General features: G+C 44.1%; 1 protein-coding gene across 8 annotated transcripts in view; it reads left to right on the top strand.

Moving 5' to 3' along the window:
* Nucleotides 1-23,942, top strand: part of FHL2 (four and a half LIM domains 2) — a 76,703-nt gene that overhangs the window by 18,648 nt on the left and 34,113 nt on the right. The window contains exons 1-3 of one of the 8 annotated variants that reach the window (XM_063648501.1): nt 19,634-19,903; nt 20,351-20,361; nt 22,061-22,103. The exons of 1 other annotated variant lie outside the window; for it this stretch is intronic. In XM_063648501.1, the coding sequence (XP_063504571.1) occupies nt 19,649-19,903; nt 20,351-20,361; nt 22,061-22,103 (309 nt within the window). In that variant the 5' untranslated portion in view covers nt 19,634-19,648. Of the gene's footprint in view, nt 1-19,569; nt 19,904-20,350; nt 20,362-22,015; nt 22,104-23,942 lie in introns of those variants that run through there. 6 more of the 8 variants (XM_054476612.2, XM_063648500.1, XM_063648499.1 and 3 more) reach the window with 6 other exon arrangements.

The following is a 23,942-nucleotide window of genomic DNA, read 5'->3' as shown; positions in this document are numbered from 1 at the left end:
GGGATAAGTTCCAAGACTTGCAGTGCATGCCTGAAACTGTGGATAATCCCAAACCCTGCATATACTATGTTTTTTCCTGTGTATACATACATATGATAAATTTTAACTTATGAACTAGTCACGGTAAGAGATTAGCAATAAATAATAATAAAATAGAAGAATTATAACAATATGCTGTAATAAAAGATACGTGAATGTGTACTCTGTCAAAATATTGTATTGTACTGCACTTAATCTATTTTCAGCCCCGCAGTGGACCATGAGTAACTGAAAGCATGGAAACAGAAACTGCAGATAAGGCAGGGTGGGGGGAGGGCACTACTGTATGAATAAATATACTTTATAGAGAGATATATCCTTGAAGAAGAAATAGAATATTCTCTGTCTGCGCATACTTTATCCACAGTTGTATTCATAAAAATGTAAAGTGCAGAATGGAAACTGCTCACTAAATCAGCTCAACTGAAATATCTGGATAATTAGTGGTACCTGGTCTTTTGGACCCAATTCTCATGAAATGTGCAACTCTGACCTACTTATGAGATTAAAATGGGTTTTTTGTTTGTTTTTGTTGGTGTTGTTTGACCGCCTGGGTCTCTGAGGCTTATTTTCAGTAGGAAGAAAAGAAGTGGTTTCTGTTTGGGAGAGTGTTTCCCTGTGGCCCAGGTGACTTGCCCTGGTGCTTATCTGCCTGGCCCCCACATCTTTCAAACCAGAAGGCCCAGGAGTTAGGACATCCAGCTCAACAAGCCCAGCACCATCTCAATCATGAGCCCTTGGCAGCCTTGGGTGGCCATTCACAGAGTCAAAAATAAGGACAGATATGAAACACTAGCTATACAGACTGTGTCTGAATCTCCACCATTTACCCACATGGTGGAAAATACACTACCTCCAGTTCTATTACAAAACATAATGACTTCCCCAGCCTAAAGTGTTTTAATTCTGTGGTTCTCAATGTGTGGTCCCTACACCCCTGAGTCCCTTTCAAGGAGTTTGTGTGGTTAAAGCTATTTTCTTGATACTATTAAGATATTACTCGTCTTTTCACTGTGTTGACATTTATGCTGGTACAAAAGTTGTGGTGGGAAGACTCGTAGTGCCTTAGCAGGAATCAAGGTGGTGGCTCCAAACCAAACTAGTAATCATGATATTCTTCATCACCAAGCAGTAGGGGGAAAAAGAAAAGCCCAGTTGCATTCCAGAATGACCTTGATAAAACAACAGTAACAATTATTAATGTTATTAAATCTGGAACCTTAAACACACACATCCTCTTTTTTTTGTATTTATTAAATCTGGACCTGTAAACACACACATCCTCTTTTTTTTTCTTTCTTTTTTTTGGAGATGGAGTCTCACTGTATTGCCCAGGCTGGAGTGCGGTGACACAATCTTGACTCACTGCAGCCTCCACCTCCTGGGTTCAAGCAGTTCTCCTGCCTCAGCCTCCTGAGTATCTGGGACTACAGGCACACGCCACCACACCTGGTTAATTTTCTGTATTTTAGTAGAGACTGGGTTTCACCATGTTGCCCAGGCTGATTGCGAACTCCTGAGCTCAGACAATCTGCCCGCCTCAGCCTCCCGAATTGCTGGGATTACAGGCGTGAGCCACCGTGCCCAGCAACACATTTTTTTTTCTTTTTTGAGATGGAGTCTAGCTCTGTCGCCAGGCTGGAGTGCAGTGGCAAGATCTTGGCTCACTGCAACCTCGCCTCCTCGGTTCAAGCGATTCTCCTGCCTCAACCTCCTGAGTAGCTGGGATTACAGGCACGTGCCACCATGCCCAGCTAATTTTTGTATTTTTAGTAGAGATGGGGTTTCACTGTGTTAACCAGGATGGTCTCAATCTCCTGACCTCGTGATCCACCCACCTTAGCCTCCCAAAGTGCTGGGATTACAGGCGTGAGCCACCGCGCCCAGCCGCAACACACATCTTTTTAATATTCAGGGTGATGAAAGGGAAGATACATGAAGCACTTCTGCTCATATCAAAGAACTGTGACTGTCTTGAGGAAAGGTAGTTGTGCAGTGGCCCAAGTCGTGAGTTCAACAAGATGTTTCTTCCATTTTCACTTGGAAGAACAACTGACAGACAAAGCATACTTAGATTTTGGCACTAGATATTTTCCCAAAAATGAAGAGTGGCCTGTCATTCTAAGGGAAACAACTGACAGTATTTGTTTTTGTTTTCAAGGATAAAATTTGAGTTTTCAGGTGAAAATTAGCATTTTGGGAAACTGTGAGTGTGGCAGCTTCCCAGTGTGTAAAAACTTTTCTGATTAGCTGGATGGTGATATCAATTACTGTAATTTGTTAATATTGTATAATGAAATGTATCAGCATTTGGAAGATCTATAGAAGCAATATTTTCTAAATTTAACAAAATAATGTTTAGGTTAAAGATCTGTTTAAAGCTGAAGATAGACCAAATGGGTTTTAATGTAATAGAATATGAAAAGTTTATTGATGTGATTTCAGATTCCACATTGCAATCTTTAAGCAGTAATTAAGAAACAACTCTTTGTCAAATTTTGGTGTAGAATCTGTCTATCTATTTATAGAGAGAGATGATGATCTGAGATGGCTATGAAGATATTTCTCTTTTCCAACGACATTTCTGTATAAGGTTGCATTTCCTTCATAAATTTCAACCAAAACCACATACTCAACAGATCGAATGCAGAAGCAGACATGAGAATTGAGCTTTCCAGCTGTCTTCTATTAAGCTCAATGTTAAAGAGATTTGCAAAAATTCAAAACCACACCACTCTTCTTACTAGTTGTTTTGTTTTGGAAAGTATAATTATTTTTCATGAAAACATTCTATGTTACATGTTATGGATTTAATGTTAATTTTAAATGAATTAATTTTTTAGCTTCTAAGTTTTATTTTCTAATGCAGTAAATATAATAGATATAACCCACATAAACAAAAGCCCTTTGGGATTCTTAATAATATTAAAGAGTAGATAGGGCTGTACTCTTTGAGGCACTCTTTAAGAACAGGGGTTAAGAGTAGCTGGCTTAATTAAACTTGAAATTGATTGAATATGGTTCCACACACAGTTTCAATTCTTGTTAATATTCCCCATCTATTCCTATTGTATAAAACACTGAGTCAAAGACGTATTTTTTGCTGAAATCATCTAGATAATTGTACCATATGGGCCATTTTCCCACCATGGGGTACCATTCGGTTCCAAGGAGTCCCTGGTGCTTAACTTGGGGTTACGGCCACAAAGAAATAACTTAAAAATGCAGGAATCCCGTTGCTTTTAAGAAATTTGCATTGCTTACTTTATTTGTTTATTTATTTATTGTTGGTTCTATTTGAGGAACAGTTTTTCTTCAGGCTGTTTCCCAACACATTTTAATGTGATTTTCACAGACACGGTTTTTGTTCTTGCAAACTGTGTCACATATTATTTCCCTGCCCATTGTGAAGCCACCTTCAATCTGTTTAAAAGTGTTATTGAATTTAATTGTTTAAAGACATTATTTAAACCACCTTTGGTGTGGTAAGAGATGCCGATTATTTATTTATTTTATATTATTTTAGTTATTAACAGATAATCAATGCACACGGTGCAAAATTCAGAAGGAACAAAAAGAGAATAATTAAAAGTAATTTTCCCCCACCCTCCTTTCTCAAGTGTTCCTTAGTTCTCCCCAGAAGCAACTACTATTGCCAACTCCTTGTGCATCCTTCCAGATATTCCAAACATGTATAATAGCCACACATCCTTTTCTTACAAATGGTAGGATACTCCACACAATGACTTGCACTTTCCTCTTTCACTTAACACCCTGTCTTGCAGATTGTCCCAGAGAGTGAAATTTTGCCTATTTATAGCGGTGAAGTGCTTGCTCCATTGTATGGACGAATGACTTGACTTTGCCCCCACCTATAAACATTTAGATTGTTTCCCAACTTATGCTACCTTAAAGAATGTTCTAGTATATGTATACATCTGCGTTTGTGTACAACAAACATATAATAATATAACTTTCAGGATCAAAAGATATGTAAGCCAACATTACTTAGACTACAGTTGTATTAGAGAAAATTGTAAGTCATAGGTTACTGAGGAATTGTAAAGAAGCTGGTGATATTGTGAAACAGATATTTGGTCTTCTTTCAGTTTCCTGATGTACAGCTCCTAAAATCCTTTAAATCTGGCCAGGCACAGTGGCTCACACTTGTAATCCTAGCACTTTGAGAGGCCAAGGCGGGTGGATCACTTGAGGCCAGAAATTGGAGACCAGCCTGGCCAACATGGCAAAACCCCATCACTACTAAAAATACAAAAATTAGCTGGACATGGTAGCGTGTGCCTGTAACCCCAGCAACTCTAGAGGTGGAGGCAGGAGAATTGCTTGAACTCGGGAGGCGGAGGTTGCAGTGAGCTGAGATCCTGCTACTATACTCCAGCCTGGGTGACAGAGTGAGACTGTCTCAAAAACAAAACAAAACCAAACAAAACAAAAACCTTTAAATCTCTTGAGTGATAAGAGTATTTTTGTATGCTAATGAGATAATGGTGGCTGAGCGGGGTGGGGGTGGTCCTAGGTAGCTTCAGGATGGGGGTTAGTCACCGGAAAGAACGAGTCATGACTAGAGGGTTGGGACTTTCAGCCCCAACGCCAACCTCCCAGGGGGGCAGAGGGGCTCAAGGTTAAGTTGATCACTAGTAGCCAATGGTCTAATCAATCATGCCTATGCAATGAAGCCTCCATGAAAACCCTAAAGGACAGGGTTCAGATGGGTGTCCGGATGGCTGAACATAGGGAGGTTCCTGGAGGGTGGTGACCCCAAGGAGGAAACAGAAGCTCCACATGCCTTTCCCCCATGCTTTGTTCTGTATCCCTCATAATATCTTCACAATACATGGGTAAACATTAATAAAGTGCTTCCCTCAGTTCTGTAAGCTGCTCTACCAAATTAATGGAACCCAAGGAGGGGTTCTAGGACCCCCTCTCCAAATAATATCCTGTTGGTCAGAAGTATAGGTGACAACCTACTACTTGCAAGTGGCATCTGAAGTACAGAGTGGCAGTCTTGTGGGACTGAGCCCTCATCCTGTGGGATCTAACTCCAGGTAGATAGTGTTACAATTGAATTTGAGGACACCCAGCTGGTGTCTTCTGGAGAATTGTTTGCAGAATTGCTTGGTATGTGGAGGGAAAATTACACCCATCTGGGGTCACAGAAGTGTTCTGCGTTGTGAGCATCCAGTAGAAGAAAAACAGCTTGGGGTTGGGCGTGATGGCTCACACTTGTAATCCCAGGGCTTTGGGAAGCCAAGGCAAGACAATTGCTTGAGGCCAGGAGTTCAAGACTAGCCCGGGCAACATAGCAAGACCTTGTCTCTACAAAAACAAAAATTAAAAAAAGATTAGTTGGGTGTGGTGGAGCACCTGTGGTCCCAGCTTGTCGGGAGGCTGAGGTGGGAGGATCACCTGAGCCCAGGAATTTGAGGTTATAGTAAGCTGTGATCATGCCACTGTACTCCAGCCCAGGTGACAGAGCAAGACCCTGCCTCTAAAAAAATTTTTGTAAACTGTTTTTTTTTCTGATATCTTACAAAGTTCTATGGTAAGTAGCTCTTAGCTTTGTTGTTAACTGCTAGAGTAGCTCCAAGGAGAGGTGCTGTTCCTCTTTTCTTTAAAAGAGAGTGGAAAGAAAATAAATCGTTTCCTTAGTCTGACTAGAAAAAGAAATCAGGCTTTATGCTTCCTGATTTTGGAAATTTTTCAGTCCATTTTTGCCAGGAAAGTGAAGAAATAGGGAAGAGGGTTGCAGAGAGGCTTTGCCTTTCTGTTTTGACTATTTTATTTCTTGTGCTGGTTGAGAAGGAGATGCTGTAAGGATGGGTCATGAGAGCTCAGAAACTGATCACTGCCTTGCTTCAGGAGGCAGCCTGGTGGAACGGATGGAACCAGGAAACATGAGAAGTCACACCAGTCACACGCTGTCCTCATTTGCATCCTGTCCTTCTACACCATTAACTGACTTTGAGCACATTATTTGCCCTCTCTGGGCCTCAGTTTCCTTACTGAGCTACGTGGAATTTCTTCCTTTTTTTCCCATCAGACCTCTTACATCACCATCTCCACACCCTCCATTGTCACTGACCCTCAGCCCACTGCAATGTGCTGCTGTCCCCATCATGCCACTGATCACATTCAGACGTCACCAAGAGCCACTGTTCTGCCACGTGCAACACACTCTCAGCACCCCCTGGCCACCACTCCTCGGCTGTGTCAGTCACTGGCTTCACTGCCCCCGCTTCTGGCTCTTTCTCCTCATCCTTCCTTGACGCTGCCTTCTCAGCCACCTCTGCGGATGCTGCCCCCTAAACCTTAGGCTCCCCTGGAGCTTGACCTTAGACCCACTCCTAACCATCCACGTGCTTTCTTGCATGACCTCACTCACTCTCCTGGTTTATTTATTTGCTCTTTTGCTCTACTGGTTTTTACCTACCATTTGGCTAATGGCCCCTATGTTCATACCATCAGCTCCAACCTTCTCCCTGAATCTCATCCTTCTATAAGTTTGGGAAATTTTTCTATTTGGATGGCTGTCCCCAAACTGCTTCTGTTTCAATAAGTCAAAATTGAATTCATCCTCCACCACCATTTTTTTTTTCTATTTTCCTGATGATTATACCTTTTGGTTATCCAAGCTACCTCTGCCTTCTGGGTTCAAGTAATTCTCTTTCAAGCTTAGCATAATGACCTCAAGGTTCATCTATGTTGGAGCATGTGTCAGAATATCCTTCCTTTTTAAGTGTGAATAAGATTCCATTGTATGGATGTACTACATGTTGTTCACGCATTCACCTATCTATGGAAGCCTGGGTTGCATCCACCTGTTGGCTATTGTGAATAATGCTGCTATGAACATGAGTGTGCAAGTATTTCTTCCAAACCCTGCTTTCAATTCTTTTAGATATATACCCAGAAGTGGGGTATACTTTCATATCTTAACCTTGACCGGAACTTATTGGAGTTTCATCTTTACTCAGATGGCTCCCTCCCTTCTGGTCACACTGGACTTTAACCCTTAGAAGGGATGGAGTGAGATTTATTCATCTTGGTGGCATTGTGAGGATGAGTCACTTAGCAATCAACAAGTTTCTGCTCAATACTTTCTCTCGGGCTCTCCACTCAATCCAATTACTAGGAGAAGGATGCCACGTGAACTTTTTTTTTTTTTTTTTTTTTTTGAGATGGAGTCTTGCTTTGTTGCCCAGGCTGGAGTGCACTGGCGTGATCTCGGCTTACCACAACCTCTGCCTCCTGGGTTCAAGCTATTATCCTGTCTCAGCCTTCTGAGCTCACCACCATGTCCAGCTAATTTTTGTATTTTGAGTAGAGACAGGGTTTCACCATGTTGGTCAGGCTGGTCTTGAATTCCTGACCTCAAGTGATCCGCCCGCCTTGGCCTCCCAAAGTGCTGGGAACCATGAGAACTTTTAAAGTTAAAAAAAAAAAAAAAAAAAAACCCTAAGTTCAGGACCATTTACAAATTCATCATTTCAAAGATGAGGATTCTGGGTGAGTAGGAAAAAAGAATTCCATCTAAAACCAGGAGTAAGAGACAAGGTTTATCAAGCTGTGCTTGAAAAAGAATGAGAAAAAAAAATTGTACATTATACTTTTTTTTTAATTTGCTTAGTATGTAACAGCATTGACAGTTCATAATATTCTTTCTAAAGTTATAATTTGTTTTTATCTTAAAAAGTAACATTTTAAAACAAACTCAAAGATAATACTAGGAAATTGTGCTAATAACCTTTTAATGCTTCTACAGTTTAGGACTCAGTGGGTGTCAGTCTGCCTTAATTTTAGAATCAGTTTTTTGACTGAAATGAGAAAGAATGAATCTAAGGATTAGAGCGATGGTGGTTATGCACACACCTGTGTCCACAGAAGCTCGCTGGTACTTCTCTTATGTTGGGTCATATTACTGTTTCCCTCTCCCCTTCAAATTTCACAAAGATTCAATAAGCAAGCTGTAGATTCAAGGTGGACGTTTTGTAAAGGATGAAATGGAACTGGAGAATCTTAAAAACCTTCTGTGTACTGGTGGTCCCAAGGCATCTCAACTGAGGTTGGCTCTATGTGCAGCACTTGGCTTCCTAAAATAACTAAGTCCATTTTCGAATGTTGGCAGCTGTAACTGCCACCTCCAAGGTCCAGCACTGCTAACTTCTACCTGAAAGGATTACTCATGCCATTGGTCCTCACCTTAAATCTGGCAGCATTTTTTTTCCACCAGTGCGGACACCTCAGGTCTCCAGCATAACAGAAACACAAGCTGATACAGGAAGACGCACATACCACACACTTCCCTCTGCTTGCCTGTGCCAAGAATCCTTCTCATCTGAGAAAGACCAATGTGTTGGTTTTGGACACCACCACCAAATAATAGCATAGGATGTGACACGTTTCCCAGAGATTAGCAGTCAAAACTTTAGACTTCAAAAGGCATCACCCTGTTAAATCTGCTAGTAGGTAGCTTAGCACCATTCGAGTGATATCTACTGAGAGACTGGTGCTGTTAGAGACCCTCCATTAAAATGGGTCATGTCCCCTGACACAGGCTCACATTCAGTTTAACTCTCACCTCTCCAACTGCCAATAGAACGGTCATGGACCCTCTAGAAGCAGAGAAGAGAAAATAATTCATTCTGCAGCTGTGTGGGGTTATCTGCTTGGGGAAAGCTGGTGTGCAAGTGAGGCCACTAGAAGGTGAAGCAACTGCCAGTAACCTGCCTGGGTTTAAGACTGCTTAGGTGTTCTAGCTGGCAAGCTGCCTCTCTGGCCTCCGCCTGATTCCTTTTGGGTGACAAAACTGTCCTGCTGACCTCCTGCTCTGAATCTGAATCTGATTCTGGGTTGGACCTAGGTTAGCAAACTTCTCCTGTGTCCCGAACTCTGTCTGGGTCCTGCCTTCTGGATGGCAGACTCAGCTTCCAGCTCTGCTTGAGTGTGCACAGTAATCTCGGCATCCCCAGCTCAGCCTGGTAAGTGGGCTGAGCTCCTGGTATTCCTGATCCTCGGCAGTGTCCCTTCATTCCAGTGTACTTGGCACTGGCCCTCGTGTGGGAGTCCAGGCATGAGTCGGCTTGTTCTCCTGGCGGAGATGCTAGGGCAAGTTTCCCAGGCATGAACTGTGGCTTTGTTACCTACTTCATGGAAAAGTGCAGCCACGTGGTTTTCCAGTCTGATTCACACAGGCAGCTCCAGGTCTTCAGAGGAATCAAGAACAACCACCCCTGAGATGGCTCCAAGGTGGATTTTATATCACCCCTTTGCGTCCTCTTTCTGGGACAAAGAGCCTAGATGGGCATGTGAACAATCATATCACATTATTTACTAACATATCAGAAATGGGACTCTCTCAAACAATAATCAAAATGGTAGCATTGATCCTGAGCACATACGCATATTTAAACTGGCACCAAGCTGTTAATTATGTTAATGCCTTTATTGCACAAAAATGTAAAATTTACTATTAACTTGGGAGCTGACCTAAAGAGCTGGCAAATCTCCCCTATCCTTCCCTATCTGGCTATCTTGCTGGGCTTGCAATGCCAGGGCCTACTTAGAATAGCCACAGCCACACATGAGCATCATGGGAGACTTCTGGGGGCAACTTCAGCTTCTTCCTCTGAAATGATTCCCGACTCCCATAAATCAGCAGGTGAATTACACCCAGCGCCCTTGTTTGCACACATAAATTGCACAGCTGCCAAGTAAAGACTCCTCGACTATTTCCCCAACAAAAACTTCCTTTGGCTTGCTCTCCCCATAGTCTCTTTCTTTCCCTCACTTGCCCATTTTTCCTGCAGAGGGTCTCCTTTTGTTCTCACTGGGCCTGCTCCTCCCAGCTGGTCTATGAGGCTCCCTCTCTGTGAGCTACAGCCTCAAGGCATGAAGGCTTTCTCCTTCTTTGGGCCACAACACCCTCTCTCAGCCATTCCTACCCCCACCTCCTGCTGCTTTCTTGCACCCACAGAGAGGACACCATGACCTGGTGCTGCCTTGGCTCAGCCTGGTCTCCCTTCTGCCCTTGCTCTACTGCCTGCTACATCACGTTGGATGTAGGGTCCCTCTGAAACTGCCTGTCTTCTGAGAGCTACAGATGGAAAGGGGAAGAAAGTAATCTTTCAAGACTCTTAAGAGTAAGATCCACTCTGGGTCTCACCTTCCTATACCAAAAATGTCACCCTATCAGCAGTCAAAATATGCGAATAAATAAGATGAACATCATAGTGGCAATCATGGTGGTAGCAGTGATGACGAATGATTGCTCCTCCAAACTCTGCATCTAGGATCAGGGCTATCAGGTGTATGCTCACTAACTGTCTGCCTCATTAGTTCTGCTCCAGCCAGGAGCTGCTGTCCTTTCTCTGCATCCACGTGCCAGTTATAAATGAGGAAGAGTGACCTGTCCAGAATAAACGAATTCTTGATACAACGCCAACCGGCTGGGTGAAGCCATACTTTCGTAAGGGAAGGCTGTGATTTTGCAAGTGCCAAAGTGCTGGTTCCAGTCTTGGTTGGAAAGTGTTCTAAGACAGCCTGTGGATGCTCAAGTCAACATTAGGATTACATGACTTGGAAATTCCCAGTCATCTCTGTGGGTTTGGATGGCGATAGTCAAGGAAAGTGTGCATGTATCAGTCGAACTTATCTTTTGAAAATATTTATACATCCAAAATATGTGCAAGTGATGGGAAAATATCAGTTTCTCAATCCAAGTGAGTCCACCTTAAAATAGGTAGGGTTGAAAGGCAGTGGTCCTATGTGGGCCATCTCTGCCGGCTGCCTAGCAAAAGCACACAGCAACTGTGAGGGTACCTCTGCAAAGCCACAGAAGAGTTGTTGTCATGGCAAGTAGGCCTGCTTCCACAAATGACACATGCTCATGCTGGTAGAGAAAGAACCTTTACGGAATTTCTGTGGGAGACAGAATTTTTGTTTAACTTTGTATGTTACCATTTATACAGACAGAAATTTTTTAAAGCATTTGATAGAAAATCAACAAGCTTCAAGCAGAAACTAAAGACATGAATTCCCCAGATAGACTCCTAAAAATTAAGATGGTAGCTTCCGTTTGCAGGATGCAGATTTCAAGGAAGTCCCTCAATGAGTGACCTTCTCTGCGATTAAGGCCTAGGCTGGTGGTGGTGGTGGCAGCGGGGGGAGGATTGGGGCAGGAGAAGCAGCCCCTCACTAGCAAAGAAAAGACTCTGAGAAAGAAGCACCATCCCAAGAACGTCCACATGCACACTTCCCTGCAGCCTCATTTTCAGCTCTTCATTGTATCTGTGGATGCTATAACCTGGGGGTTACTTCCTTTAATTCAGGCAGAGACTCCCAAGTTTGCATCTGCTGATATCTGGAAAGCCAAGCTATCGGCTTTGCTTTAATTCAAGTTATTTGCCAACTGGATCTCGGGGCAAAGCCCAAATAACTCGACTGCCTAAATGGGAAATGGGCCTGATGTGTTTGTTCTGAGCAGGGTCATATAGAGCCATTGTATAGCAGCTTTATATTGGCTTAGGCATTTTCGTTTCTTCTTTTTTTTTTTTTTTTTTTTGAGACAGAGTCTCGCTCTGTCACCCAGGCTGGAGTGCAGTGGCGCGATCTTGGCTCACAGCAAGCTCCACCTCCTGGGTTCATGCTATTCTCCTGCCTCAGCCTCCTGAGTAGCTGGGACTACAGGCGCCCGCCACAACGCCCAGCTAATTTTTTGAATTTTTAGTACAGACAGGGTTTCACCGTGTTAGCCAGGATGGTCTCTATCTCTTGACCTTGTGATCCGCCTGCCTCGGCCTCCCAAAGTGCTGGGATTACAGGCCTGAGCCACCACGACCAGCAGCTTAGGCATTTTCAAGAAAAGTGAATTAAATTCAGTAATACTGATCAAGTTCCAAAGTGCTGTAAACACAGATTCAAATGTCTCAGTTCTTGCCCCTAAGGAGCTCACAGTCTTTCCTCTATTGTTATAAACATGGGAAAGGAGTGGACTGGTCAAAAATGAGGCTATGATGGCTACCCATGCAGCCTTCCTAGTGGGGATACCTTATTTGGTCTAAAGATAAACAGGAGTCCACCAGGCAGAAGAGAGTGAGGAAGGGAGTTCCAGGAGTCACAGGATGAAAGGCTCTCCCCTCACTGGCCGCAGGTAGAACATGTGAGGTGCAAAGAAAGTGAGCAGCGAGGGCTCTCAAAGACTCTCTCCTGCACAGGATCGCAGTGTCTGCTTTCCTGACCTCATCACTTTCCAAACATATTCTTAGAAAAAGAAAACCTCTCAAGCATTATTTCCATCTGCTTCTACCCTGACCTGGAAATTCAAGGGACAAGAAGCAATACGGCAATACAGGCAGACCCTCCATGCAAAGAGCGTGAGACAGAGAACTGAGCCCAGAAAGTGTTAGCAAGTCCGGGGAGCTAGATTACATTACAGCCATGTGCCAAATGGAAATTGAATTTCAAGTTATTAAAAGGAAGGCAAAAAAAAAAAAAAAAGAGAGAAAAGAAAAAGCCCTCGAGTTTAAAGATGGCTACATGAATAGTTCAGATATCCGATGGTGATTCACCGCTGGAACCCCTCCGGCCCTTTGCGGAGACAATGACTCCTCTGGTCTTACTGAGGAGTAATTGCTCAGCATCTCTGACTGTACACACGATTCCAAGTATATTTATAGTGTTAGGATGGCCCAGAATTTCTGAAGGTTTTTTATTTTTGCCAAACAGTCCTGCCAGGAGATGCTGAAGGTCAGATATTTTAGAAAATCTGTTTCCGGTACTTCAGCAGTCAACTACTATTGCAGTGACGGAGAAAGATGCTTGGTTGTTCCAGGAAGCTCTGTCATGACTCCCAGGTCCAATTTTAAAGTACCTTCTGAAATAGGTGAAAGGTATTCCTAAACATGCTCTCTAGAACTTAAAGCATAGCTTTTCATCACACACAAATCTGCACCATGGGGCAGAATTAGCCACAGGAGACATTCTCAATTGTCAATTAGCCATAAAAGTGGCTTGAGGAAAAACTAGATAATGTGAAATAACTCTTTAAAGGAAGAAGAGAGGTGGTACATTCTTTATTTCACAGATAATGTAAAGAAGACACACAAAAGTGAAGGGTGTTACCTGTGGCCACATACACTGCTCCATAAGAGCTCCTGGACCTGGGGTTCACCCCCTGCCTCCTAGAGCCTGGCCAGCCCAGGCTCTTTCTAGTTAGACCATTTGGATTTTCTGTTAATGACCCTAATCAAAGTGGAAATAGCACAAAACGACCTTGGTGGCAGTGGAGAGAGAACTTGGGATTTCAAATTTTTAATGTTGACTCATAAAGTCAATTCACAAAGAATAACAGATCTTGGTGTGGTTTAAAGTAAATACTCTTGCCAGGCATGGTGGCTCACACCTGTAATCTTAGCACTTTGGGAGGCCATGGCAGGAGAATCGCTTGAATCAGGGAAGGCAGAGTTTACAGTGAGCAGAGATTGCTCCACTGCATTCCAGCCTGGGTGACAGAGTGAGACGCCGTCTCAAATAAAATAACATAAACATTCTGAGGAACAAGTGAGGCATGAGACTCCTCCATTTCAGAAACGCCTGGAAGAATCTCCCATTTCAGGTATTTTAGGGAAGCAAACCGTTCACTCAAAAGAGAATTTTGCCAGGTTTGCACAGACTTTGGACATTAATACTTCCTTTAAATGGATTTTGGAATCATTGACAGACGAAAAAAAGAGTAAAACTGCAAGAGAAGGCAGGCAGAGAAGTGAATGGATTGCTGCTGAAAAGGACTGAAATCAGAGACAAAGCGATCTCAAATAAGAAGCAAAGTTTTTCAGAGTCTACCTTACAAATACTTTTCATCTGAAACCATCCAGCAACATTTACTGGCCCAAATGAACTATGGGTGTGAATAGTTTCATTCTATTGGTCATTCATGTACCAAACAGAGTCTTTCTTAATGAGGTATCAAAGCTACAATGGAAACTGTATCCAATGCTCCAAATAAACTCTAACCAAGGATGGGAAACTCGGAATCATGGAGTTGTTTGTGGATTTGGCTCAAAGTCAGGCATGTTTTGAGGCTTTAAATACGGACTATTTGCATCCAATAAATCAGTCTGTGAAAAAGGAGAGAGGGAAGAAACGGGATATGGAAATTTTGGATCTCAAGAGAGAGCCAAGTATTTTCCCTCCTAACCAGAGCATGGCAGAAGGGAGAAGAAAAGGAAAAGAGCTTGCCCTTTGTGGAAAGCTGAGCTTTTCCTGAAAGTCTGACAGGCAAAGGAACAAAGTTTGGATCCTGCAAGAACGTTCCTGTAACCAGATCAAGTTCCTCCTGTTTGCGGGAGGCCCTTGGGTCTCCCGTCACAACTGCACCCAGCTCACGGGCACAGGCAGGTGCACACCCTGCCCGTAGAGTCATCTTCCACAGACTCTCCTGCTGGATCCGGGCAAATAGTGTTTTCAGAAAAAGTGAATCCAGCTTTCTGGGCCACCACCCTGGGATCTGGTACTGTGTCACGGGAAGGCATGCAGGGACTTGCCTCCTGACCCCACTGCCAGGAGGGGAGCTGGTTTGATCACTCCTGACCCCTTCCCGCCAGCATTTATGATCTTAGACACTTACTCACCTTCCAGCCATGTGAGGCAATTAAGAATGATTGCCTCTGAATCAAGGGCAAATCATCCACCAGTCTCCTAGCCAAAGTTTGAGTGGGAGGAACAGCTTGTGTGAAATCCTTTAACAGTGACAAAATGCTTAACAATCTTGATGGCAGTGGTCAGTTAGGGTAACGAACATAGGGGGGATCTGACCTCCAGCTCATGTTTTCCTGTGTTCACTTTCTACCTGGTAATGGTGAGCTCATCCTAACCCCCCTGGGGTAGCCCCCATCCGGGTAGGAGGCTACTGTTGGCCCCTGCACCGATGGGTCCAGCCCACCAACCTCCCCCGCCACGACCCCACCACAGGGTGGCAGTTGCGAGCACACGCCTAGAAGTCCTGCCTTTCTTTGGCCTCTCCCAGAGAATGAAATTTCTGCATTTGTACAGCTCAGACCCACTGGCTGAAACTTTTCTACCTCCTGCTTCCCTGAGTGAAGTAACTGACAGAGGAAGTAATACTTCCAATTGGATTTTAGAGTTCCTGACTCTAGTCTATGTTTAGTCTATCTCTATTTCACTCTCCCTCCCCCACGCCCTAAACTGACATTTCGTAGGTTTCTGGTAAATTACCGAGCCCAGAGTTGGAAGCCCTAAGTGGTATTTATTTTACTTCAAATCACCTTTAGTCATCAGAATCACCTGGAGGGCGTGTTAAAGCAGGAGCTGGCCTGAGAATGTGCACTTCTAACAGGTTTGCAGGGGATCCTGCTGCACTCTGGGACAAGGCTTTGAGACCTGCTAGCCACAGGAAGTCTTTTCCTTTCTTTCCTCCCTTCCTAGCTGTGCCTCTCCCTGAAGCCCACCTACAGGAGAGACGGGAGACGTTATAGGCATTGTTGTCTCAAGAAGGAATGTCAGGATAATTGGAATAAACAAAAGAAGAACTTGAATAACTGATCCACAGTCACCGTTGATCCTTTCCCCAGGAAATAGTACTTCTTAATTTTTTTTTCTTCCATGAACTAGCCTTTTATCCATAGTAGAGAGGTTTTCTCTCAAGAAGATAACCTGTCATCTTTAGAACAGGATCTGAACCTTAATTCTTCTTCTGGTGGGAGTTCAGTCCATTTCCTTCTTATTCTGGATTAATTTCCCCTTTGCCATTGAATAAAACAGAGGACTTTACTAAGGGCCTACTTCTTTACTAAGTGCTAAGTGGTTTATGTGCATCTCAAAGACCTTCGCCACAATTTCACAAACTATGTTATTAGCCCATTTTACAAACTAGCAAACTGAGGGTTAGGGAAGTTTTGTAGTTACTGGAGATCACAGTAGTCATAGGTAGAACAGAGATTCAAATCCTGGCTTGACTTCAAAGATCAAGCTGTGCTGCCATAGACAGCATTACACTTTCTATAGTGAAAGACTTGTCACAAACAATTCTATGATCTGTCACTTATTCAACACATATATTTATTAAGCACATACTATGTGCCATGCTCTATAATTAGGTCCTAGGAATATAATGATGTACAAGATGGATGGAACTTTTCAAAACACATTTTCCTAGATTGTCTCATGAAAATTTGTTTTTAATACTTTGTCCTTCGATGGAATTGCTCATGAAAGCATATATGTCATTAAACCCAGAAATTGCATTCCCCTCCTCTATTTCTTTCCAACCTCCTTTGACTTACTATTAATCTCAGTTTAACAGATTTGTTTCCTATTTTCCTTAAAGGGGTCTGTTGCTTTTATTTTTTAAATATATTTAGTTTTTGGGCCAGGCATGGTGGCCCACGCCTGTAATTTCAGCACTTTGGGAGGCCAAGGGGGGCGGATCACAAGATCAGGAGATCAAGACCATCCTGGCTAACATGATGAAACCTCGTCTCTACTAAAATTACAAAAAATTAGCCGGGTGTGGTGGCACATGCCTGTAGTCCCAGCTACTCAGCAGGCTGAGGCAGGAGAATCGCTTGCACCCGGGAGGCGGAGGTTGCAGTGAGCCAAGACAGCACCATTGCACTCCAGCATGGGCAAAACAGAGCGAGACTCCGTTTCAAATACGTATATATATATGTATGTATATTTAGTTTTTGAATGAGTACAACATTAACATAGCTCAAAATTTACAAGAAATAAAAATATGTACAGTAAAAATTAATCTCCTTTCCACCCCATGACCCCTAGCCACTCAGATCTCCCCAGAGGCAACTGCTTATAAGTATACATTGTCTTTCCCCGTCCTTTCTTTGTTCATGAACACAAATAGTTGGTTTCTACCTACAAAGTGTTCTCTACTTTTATTTTTCTCAGTTGATTTATCTTGGAAATCATGCCAAATAAGTAAATATAGTTACCTCATTCATTTTAACAGCCACATATGTAAATAATTCTAAAATGTACCATACTGTATTTAACTAAGCCCTTGTTGACGAACACATAACATGGCCCAGTATTTTTCTATTACAAACAATTCTACAATGACTACTCTTGTGTGTATATCGTTTTACACAGGAGCAAGTGTATCTACAAGATAATTTCCTATAAAGGGAAATGCTGGGTAAAGAGCAAATGGTATGTTCATCTGTAACTTAAAAATATTTTCATTATGGAATTTTTCAAGCATTACAAAAGGAGACAGACTAGTAAGATGAACTGCTGCGTATCCATCATCAAGCTTCAGCAATTATCCACAATCCATGGCTGATAGTATTTCATATATATATAGGCCCTATCCATTTCCCCACCCCAAATTATTTTGAAACAACTCCAGGCATAATGTTATTTCACTAGGAAATATTTTGGCACTGTTCTTGAAAAGCAAGGACTTAAGAAAAGAAAAATATATGTGTGTGTGTAATCACATTATCACCCCTAAAATAAATTGTTCATTAATACTAGAAAATATCCTGTCAGTGTCATATTTTCCCAAGTTGTCTCATAAAAATTGATTTTCTACTAGTTTATTCTTTGATTAGAATCCAATAAGATCCAAAAAAGAAAAAAAGAATCCAATAAGATCCATACATGGCAGTTGGCTAAGTCTTTTTTTAATCTCTTGGTTCTGTCTCCATCTCTCTTGTTTTTCTTTGTGCATCGTTGTTGTAGAAACTGGGTATGTTTGTTTCCAGAGTCTGGATTTTACTGACCCTATCAAATGACCACAGGGTCATTTAAAATGTTCTGCTACCCATTAGGTCAAAAATTAAACACAAAATTAAATTGCAGAATTTCTTAATAATAAAACACAACATAGCTGAACCTATGTGACACAGCTAAAGCAGTTATTAGAAGAAAAATAACAGAACTAAATAACTCTATCAGTAAAAAAGCAAAGCTAAATGGATGACACCCATAAGTCAGAAAGCTAAAAAAAAAAAAAAAAAAATTAAAATGTAAGACAAAAGGAATCAGAAAGAAGATAAATGCAGAATTAATGTTTCATCATTTTAGGGCTTGTTTTCACAAACTGAAGCTTAAGGCTCACCATTTGAGAACTAGGAGACCATTTCCTAATTTGTAACGATATCGACAACACATCTAGGTAGCTGTCAGGGGCTGGGAGCCTTTTCTACACAAACTTTGCTCTGAATTTCAAAATACTAGCCTTCCTTGACACTTAGTGGAAATTCAGGTAGGGTGGCCTTAACTCAGGTTCTTCAGGAAAGCGTCCTGTTTCAGGGACACAGTGGGGTGGGGTCGGGGGAGGGCTGTATTCGGCACATCTAGTTCTGGCTGGGCTTATGGCAAGTCTCAGTCCTCTGGAGTCACCTGAGTGACTGAGGGATGAGAGGCATTTCTGATCCCGTAATATACTTACATGGCTTTGCCATCTACCAGACCCCAGTTCAAATCTCAGCTGGCAGAGTTACCATTCACGTGGCCTTGAGCAAATCTCTCTGAGCTGAACTTTCCTCACCATAAATCTGGTAAAAATCTTTACCTTAAAGGAGTATGGATCAAATGAGATACCAGGTAGAGCTAGTGCTCACCACGTGGAAGCTAAGGTGATGAAGCCCCTTTATTCTCAAGTTCTGTGATTCCATGATGGAGATCCATGAGGGCTACCAGACGGAGAGTATCAATTAAAAGAAAGCAATCACGGAGTTCTTCCCGCCTTCTCTGGAGGATGTATTCCTATGAGCTGCCCTGAATGTTAAAAATAATACACCTGCCCCCAAAGTGCCTAGGACGCCTTTGTGGTCCACCTACTCATCGTCCACCGGTTTCCGCAAGTGGACTGGTTACCTGCTCAGGAGCAAATGTTTCCATCACGACCCACCCTCTCCCAGGGATGGGCTCAGCCTGTGCTCTCCCTGCGACAATGCTGAACAGTGCCATCTGTCCCTACCCAGCGTCAGCGTCACGCAGAGGGCCCGGGCTTGGAATGTGGGAGGCACGCTCCCAGCTCACTTTGGTTTTCCCGCCCTGGAAGGGAATCCAGGATGTCTAACTAGTTTTCTGGCCCCGAGAGGGACAGGTGGGGATAGGACCTTCCTTTAGTCCCCTCCCTAGTGGAACGAAGGATTCTTTAAGGTCATCTGCGGTGTTCATTTCGTAAAGAAGCATCTGCAGGGTAAGAAGGAAAAAGTCCACCGTGCAAATATGTCCCAGGCACATGCCTCCTGAGAAGTGACCCCCTTCTCCCTCCGCCGCCCCCGGCACGTCCTTGGGCTTCTCCAGCCTCCCGTTCCTGGGCGCAGGCAGAGATCCCGGTGTGGGCAGACCCCTGCCACTACGCCCAGGCCTCGTCCGAAACTCGCGCCCGAGAGCCCACGCCCGAGGCGACGCTCCCGATAACCACTGTGCTCCCAAGACCCGGAGGGCACGAAGAAAAGAGCCCTGGCAAACAAAGAGCACGGGCCGGGACCGCCGCAGCCCGGGGCGGGGGCACGGCAACCGCGAGGCCTGGGGGCGCCCGCCCCCCGCGCCCCACGCCCGGTGCCAGCGAGCCGAGGCGTGCATCTCCTTATATGGTCAAATGACACGGCGGGGGTTCTCGAGGGCGGGAGCCGCGCAGCGCTCCACTTGGCCGGCAGCGGAGCCGCAGCCACCAGCCACCCGCGCCCGCCAGCCCCGTCCGGGAGTCCCCGGCCCGCTGCGGCGCCGTGAGTACCTCCAACCCCCTGCGCCCCGGAGGGAGGCCGAGGGGCTTAGCCACCAGGGCTCGGAAGAGGGGGCCGAATCCGGTGCGAGACCCAGGGAGAGGGGAGCAGAGCCGGAGTTGGGGAGACTGGTGAGAGGAGAGCAGAGCTGTGGGTCCGGGAAGACCACTGGGAGAGGGGAGCCGAACCGTGCGGGGAGAAGCCGGGAGAAAGGAGTTGAGCTGTGGGGTAGACCCGGGAGAGGAGAGCCGATCCCTGGGGGTTGGGGGTGGGGAGACCACGGGGAGAGGGGAGCGGGGCAATGGGAGGGGTCTAGACCCTGGGGGCGCTGGAGCTCAGAGGAGCCCACCGACCCATCCCCAGAGGGAGGACTGCAGCCCGCGTCCTCACCAGGTGGGGCACCGCCATGCGGGCAGGGACCGGGCGAGCCTGGGTAAAGGCTGGCCGCGGGTCCTAGCCGGCGGCTGCGGGGAGGTGACGCTGTCCGCCTGCTTCCAGGCCCGATTCCCGAGCGGGCTGTCCTGGCACGGTGGTCTGCGCGGGGGGTGTCCGGGCCATTTCCCTTTAGTAGAAATAAGTGGAGTTTGCAGTGTGACCTCGCTCCTTGACTCAGGTAGACATTTAATAACTGAGCCATTCGGTTAAAACAAAAATGGCTTATTTTTAATGAAAAAGATTCTAAGTGTTTCTTAAGTCGCACTCGTGTGATATCTTAGCATACCAGAAATTGAAGGAAGAAAATATTGACTGTTTTTCTGATTTTAAATGAATCAGTCATATTTATTTTCATATCCTCGGTCGGGTTTTAATTGGAAGTAGGCTAATCCGGTTAGCTGAAATGTGTAGCTGGCCTCCAAGCAGCAGTGTGCTTAGACATCCCTGAACTTAAGGCCCGCACTCCCTTCCACATATTTTGGAAGGTAATAAATCACAATTTGGGTTTAGAATCAGAACTGTCTTCAAAACACAACTCCCAATACATCTCACGTTTTTGGTGCTGACTCTACTAATGAGTGTTTTATAATAATATATTAAAGAAAAGAGGTTTTGCGCTATCCCAAAGACGTTTTAGACAAAAAAAAAAAAAAAACCAAAAAAAAAAAAAAACAAAACCATTTGCAGCAAGTCTTAGAAGTACAGGAATTCCTAGTCTATCAATTAAACTTTAATAAAACCAAACTCAAACAACATTTCATTGTGCATTTATATAAAATTTTTTCAAGTGTTACTGGATTTAGATCACCCCCCAGTTTAGAAGATCATCAGTTAATACATAGAATTGTGTTCCCATGGTGTTTATTAGCCTGCCATGGTTTAAAATGGCGTTTACACCATCACATGTCGATGAAAGCTAATGATGGGCTTACTACAGACCAGGAACTGTTCTGGGCACAGAGGTTCTGTCTCATTTTAGCTCACCGTCTCGCAAATAGCCACAGGCAGATGCAGTAGGCTAGAGGATGCGGGGGACTGCATCTAGGCTGCCTAAATTTACATCCGGGTCCCTCAACTTGTGCAGCCTGGGCCGAGTCACTTAATCTCTTGGTGTCTCGATTTTCTCCACTGGGAAACACGGACAATGATATTGTCTTTTTGTTAGGGTTGTTAAAAAGCCTGGACATCATAGACAGTGTATACATATTTGATAGCCTCATTTTTACAGGTAAAGACACTGAAAACAGAGATCAAAGTAACTTTAACTCAGGGTTTCCCAGGCTGTAAATGGTATCCCTGAGATCTGACCCCAGGCAGCTTAACTGGAGAACCTGAGTTCTAACCACTAAACGCACCACGGGAGGAACATTTGAATATTTATTTATTTTTTAACATTTGAATATTTCTATGAGGCCTTATGATGCATACTTTGACCCAAGATTGCATGTTAAACCATTTCCAGTACTGAAAGATATTTAAATTGCAGTCAAAAACGCCCAATAGAATATTGCAAAAAAAAAAAAAAAAAAAAACCAGACTAGATATCAGGAGTAGTTTACTCCTGTCCTGTGCCGAGGGCCAGTTACTCAGCCTCTGTGACTCAGGCAGCCTCCTTTGTCAGCACCGGGCCTGAGTTGCTAAGTGGCTCTCTGACTCAGATGCCCTGAGGTACAAAGTTCCTTGAGGTTGGGTGAATGGAAACATTAGACATTGGGTTCTTCTGTGCGGTTTTATTATGAGAATTTGATCAAAGCCACATTTATTAAGTGTCCATCTCAAGTTGCATTATACTGAGTTTGCTTCCTCAGGATGACCATCTGAAACAAAACACATGTGTTTTCTCTAGTGGATAGAACTGTGTCTTCCTGGAGACTAGGCTGGCATTTTGACTTTGGGGTGAGTCAAGTGAATTTCCTCTGTCATCCTAAATTGTGGATTTCAGTTTTAGCTCCTGTGATGGTTACTTTCATGTGTCAACTTGACTGGGCCATGTGGTGCCCAAACATTCAGTCATATGTTCTGGGTGTGTCTGGGAGGGTGTTTTTGGATGAGCTTGACATATGAATGGGTAGACTGAGTAAAGCAGGCTGCTCTCCATAATGTGAGTGGGCCTTGTCCAAACAGTTGAAGGCCTGAATAGAACAAAAAAACTGAGTAAGAGGGAAGCCCCCCTGCCGGACTGCTTGAGCTGGGACATTGGTCCTTTCCACCTTTGGACTCACACTGAAACCTCGACTCTTCTTGGGTCTATAGAGTCTGCTCTTTTCAGACTGCAACTTGCACCATCGGCTCTCCTGGGTCTCCAGCCTGCTGACTGCAGGTCTTGGGACTTTTTCACCTTTGTAATTGTGTGAGCTAAATCACTGCAATAAATCTCTCTATGTACATCTCTTGTTGGTTCTATTTCTCTAGAAAACCCTGACTACTGCAGCTCTCTGGTAACATCTACTTAAAAAGTCTCCCCACCAACTGTCATTCTCCCTTTTTTTAAGATTTGATCACTACTTTGCTCCTGGGAGTCTTGGCTTTCCTCTTGCTGTAAAACATACTCTTTGCATGGGGATGTCACGAGGGGTCTGGAGCAGCATCTGGTCTCCCAGGTCCATCCCAGTGCTCGTGGGTGGTGTCTCGCCTGATGTGAACTTAGACTTCACACTCATCCTCAGCCTTCGTGACCCACGCCTTTACTACCCTGATTCTGTCTGCGGCTTCAAGATCCTCCAGGCATACGGTCTTGAGTGAGATGCGGGATGTCTGTGGCAGAAGCAGCTGCTCTGTTTTCATGGGTGAAAAGAATTAATGCCAGAATGACCTTGCAGTATGTAAATATGGAGCTTGTCAGTCAACAAGGAAATAGACCTGTCTGTTTGGGTTAATACAACTTTTGGAGCCAGTAAGAAGCAGGCAGTCAATGAATGAAGCAGAAGGAAGTGTGCAAGCCTCTCGGGACAGAGTCCTGTTGCAGTGTGCCGGAGAAACCCCACAGAGTGGCAGGACTGCAGGGAGAAGGAGGTGGCCAGTCATTCATGGAAGCTGCTGGACACCAAGGGAAAGGCCAGCATGGGGGTGGGGGTCATAGGCACCTCAGATGGGGGCTGGGAGAGTGAAGAATGAGCCGCACTTGGGAGGTGAGAAGAGACCCCTGCCATGAAGAAGAGTGGGTGGTTTTCGTTTTGTAGGTGTAGAAGTGTTCGTAACTTACTCAGGGAAGGCATGGTAGAGCCATAGCATACAGGATGGAGTCTCCCTTGGTCCCCACACTGGTGTGATTCATGGGCCCGAAGCCACCTGCCATTCTAGCCTGTGCAGCTATGGTTGTCCTGCATGGCTGCAATTGACGTGTTTTGAGATTAAATGACAAGATGGGATCTTAAAGGTGATTTAAATTATTTGGAGCTAGAACGAGACTGGAACTCCTTCATAGACTGTGTGTTTTATCTCAGCTTCCCAGTGCCTCACGTAGCACATGGAAAACAGTGGTTACTCAACACATTCTTGTCGGCTGGGTTCAAAAGGCTAAACGACATCAAAACAAATGTAACTCCTCTTGTAGTCATGGACTTCAGATCAGAAATTTGATATTTATTGTTTTCCCATTTATTTTTAGTATTCAATATTCAAAAGATAATTCAGAAGACAGCAGTTTACCTTATTCAAACATTGCCTCACACAGAACCACCAGAGATGAATGAAGATGTTTATTTTTTTTAAGTTGGAAGTTACCGGTTTATGTAA

Source organism: Pongo pygmaeus, chromosome 12, assembly GCF_028885625.2.
Source record: "Pongo pygmaeus isolate AG05252 chromosome 12, NHGRI_mPonPyg2-v2.0_pri, whole genome shotgun sequence".
Lineage (NCBI taxonomy): Eukaryota > Metazoa > Chordata > Mammalia > Primates > Hominidae > Pongo > Pongo pygmaeus.
The sequence above is the reverse complement of the archived record's forward strand: the minus strand, read 5'-3'. Positions and strand labels throughout refer to the sequence as shown.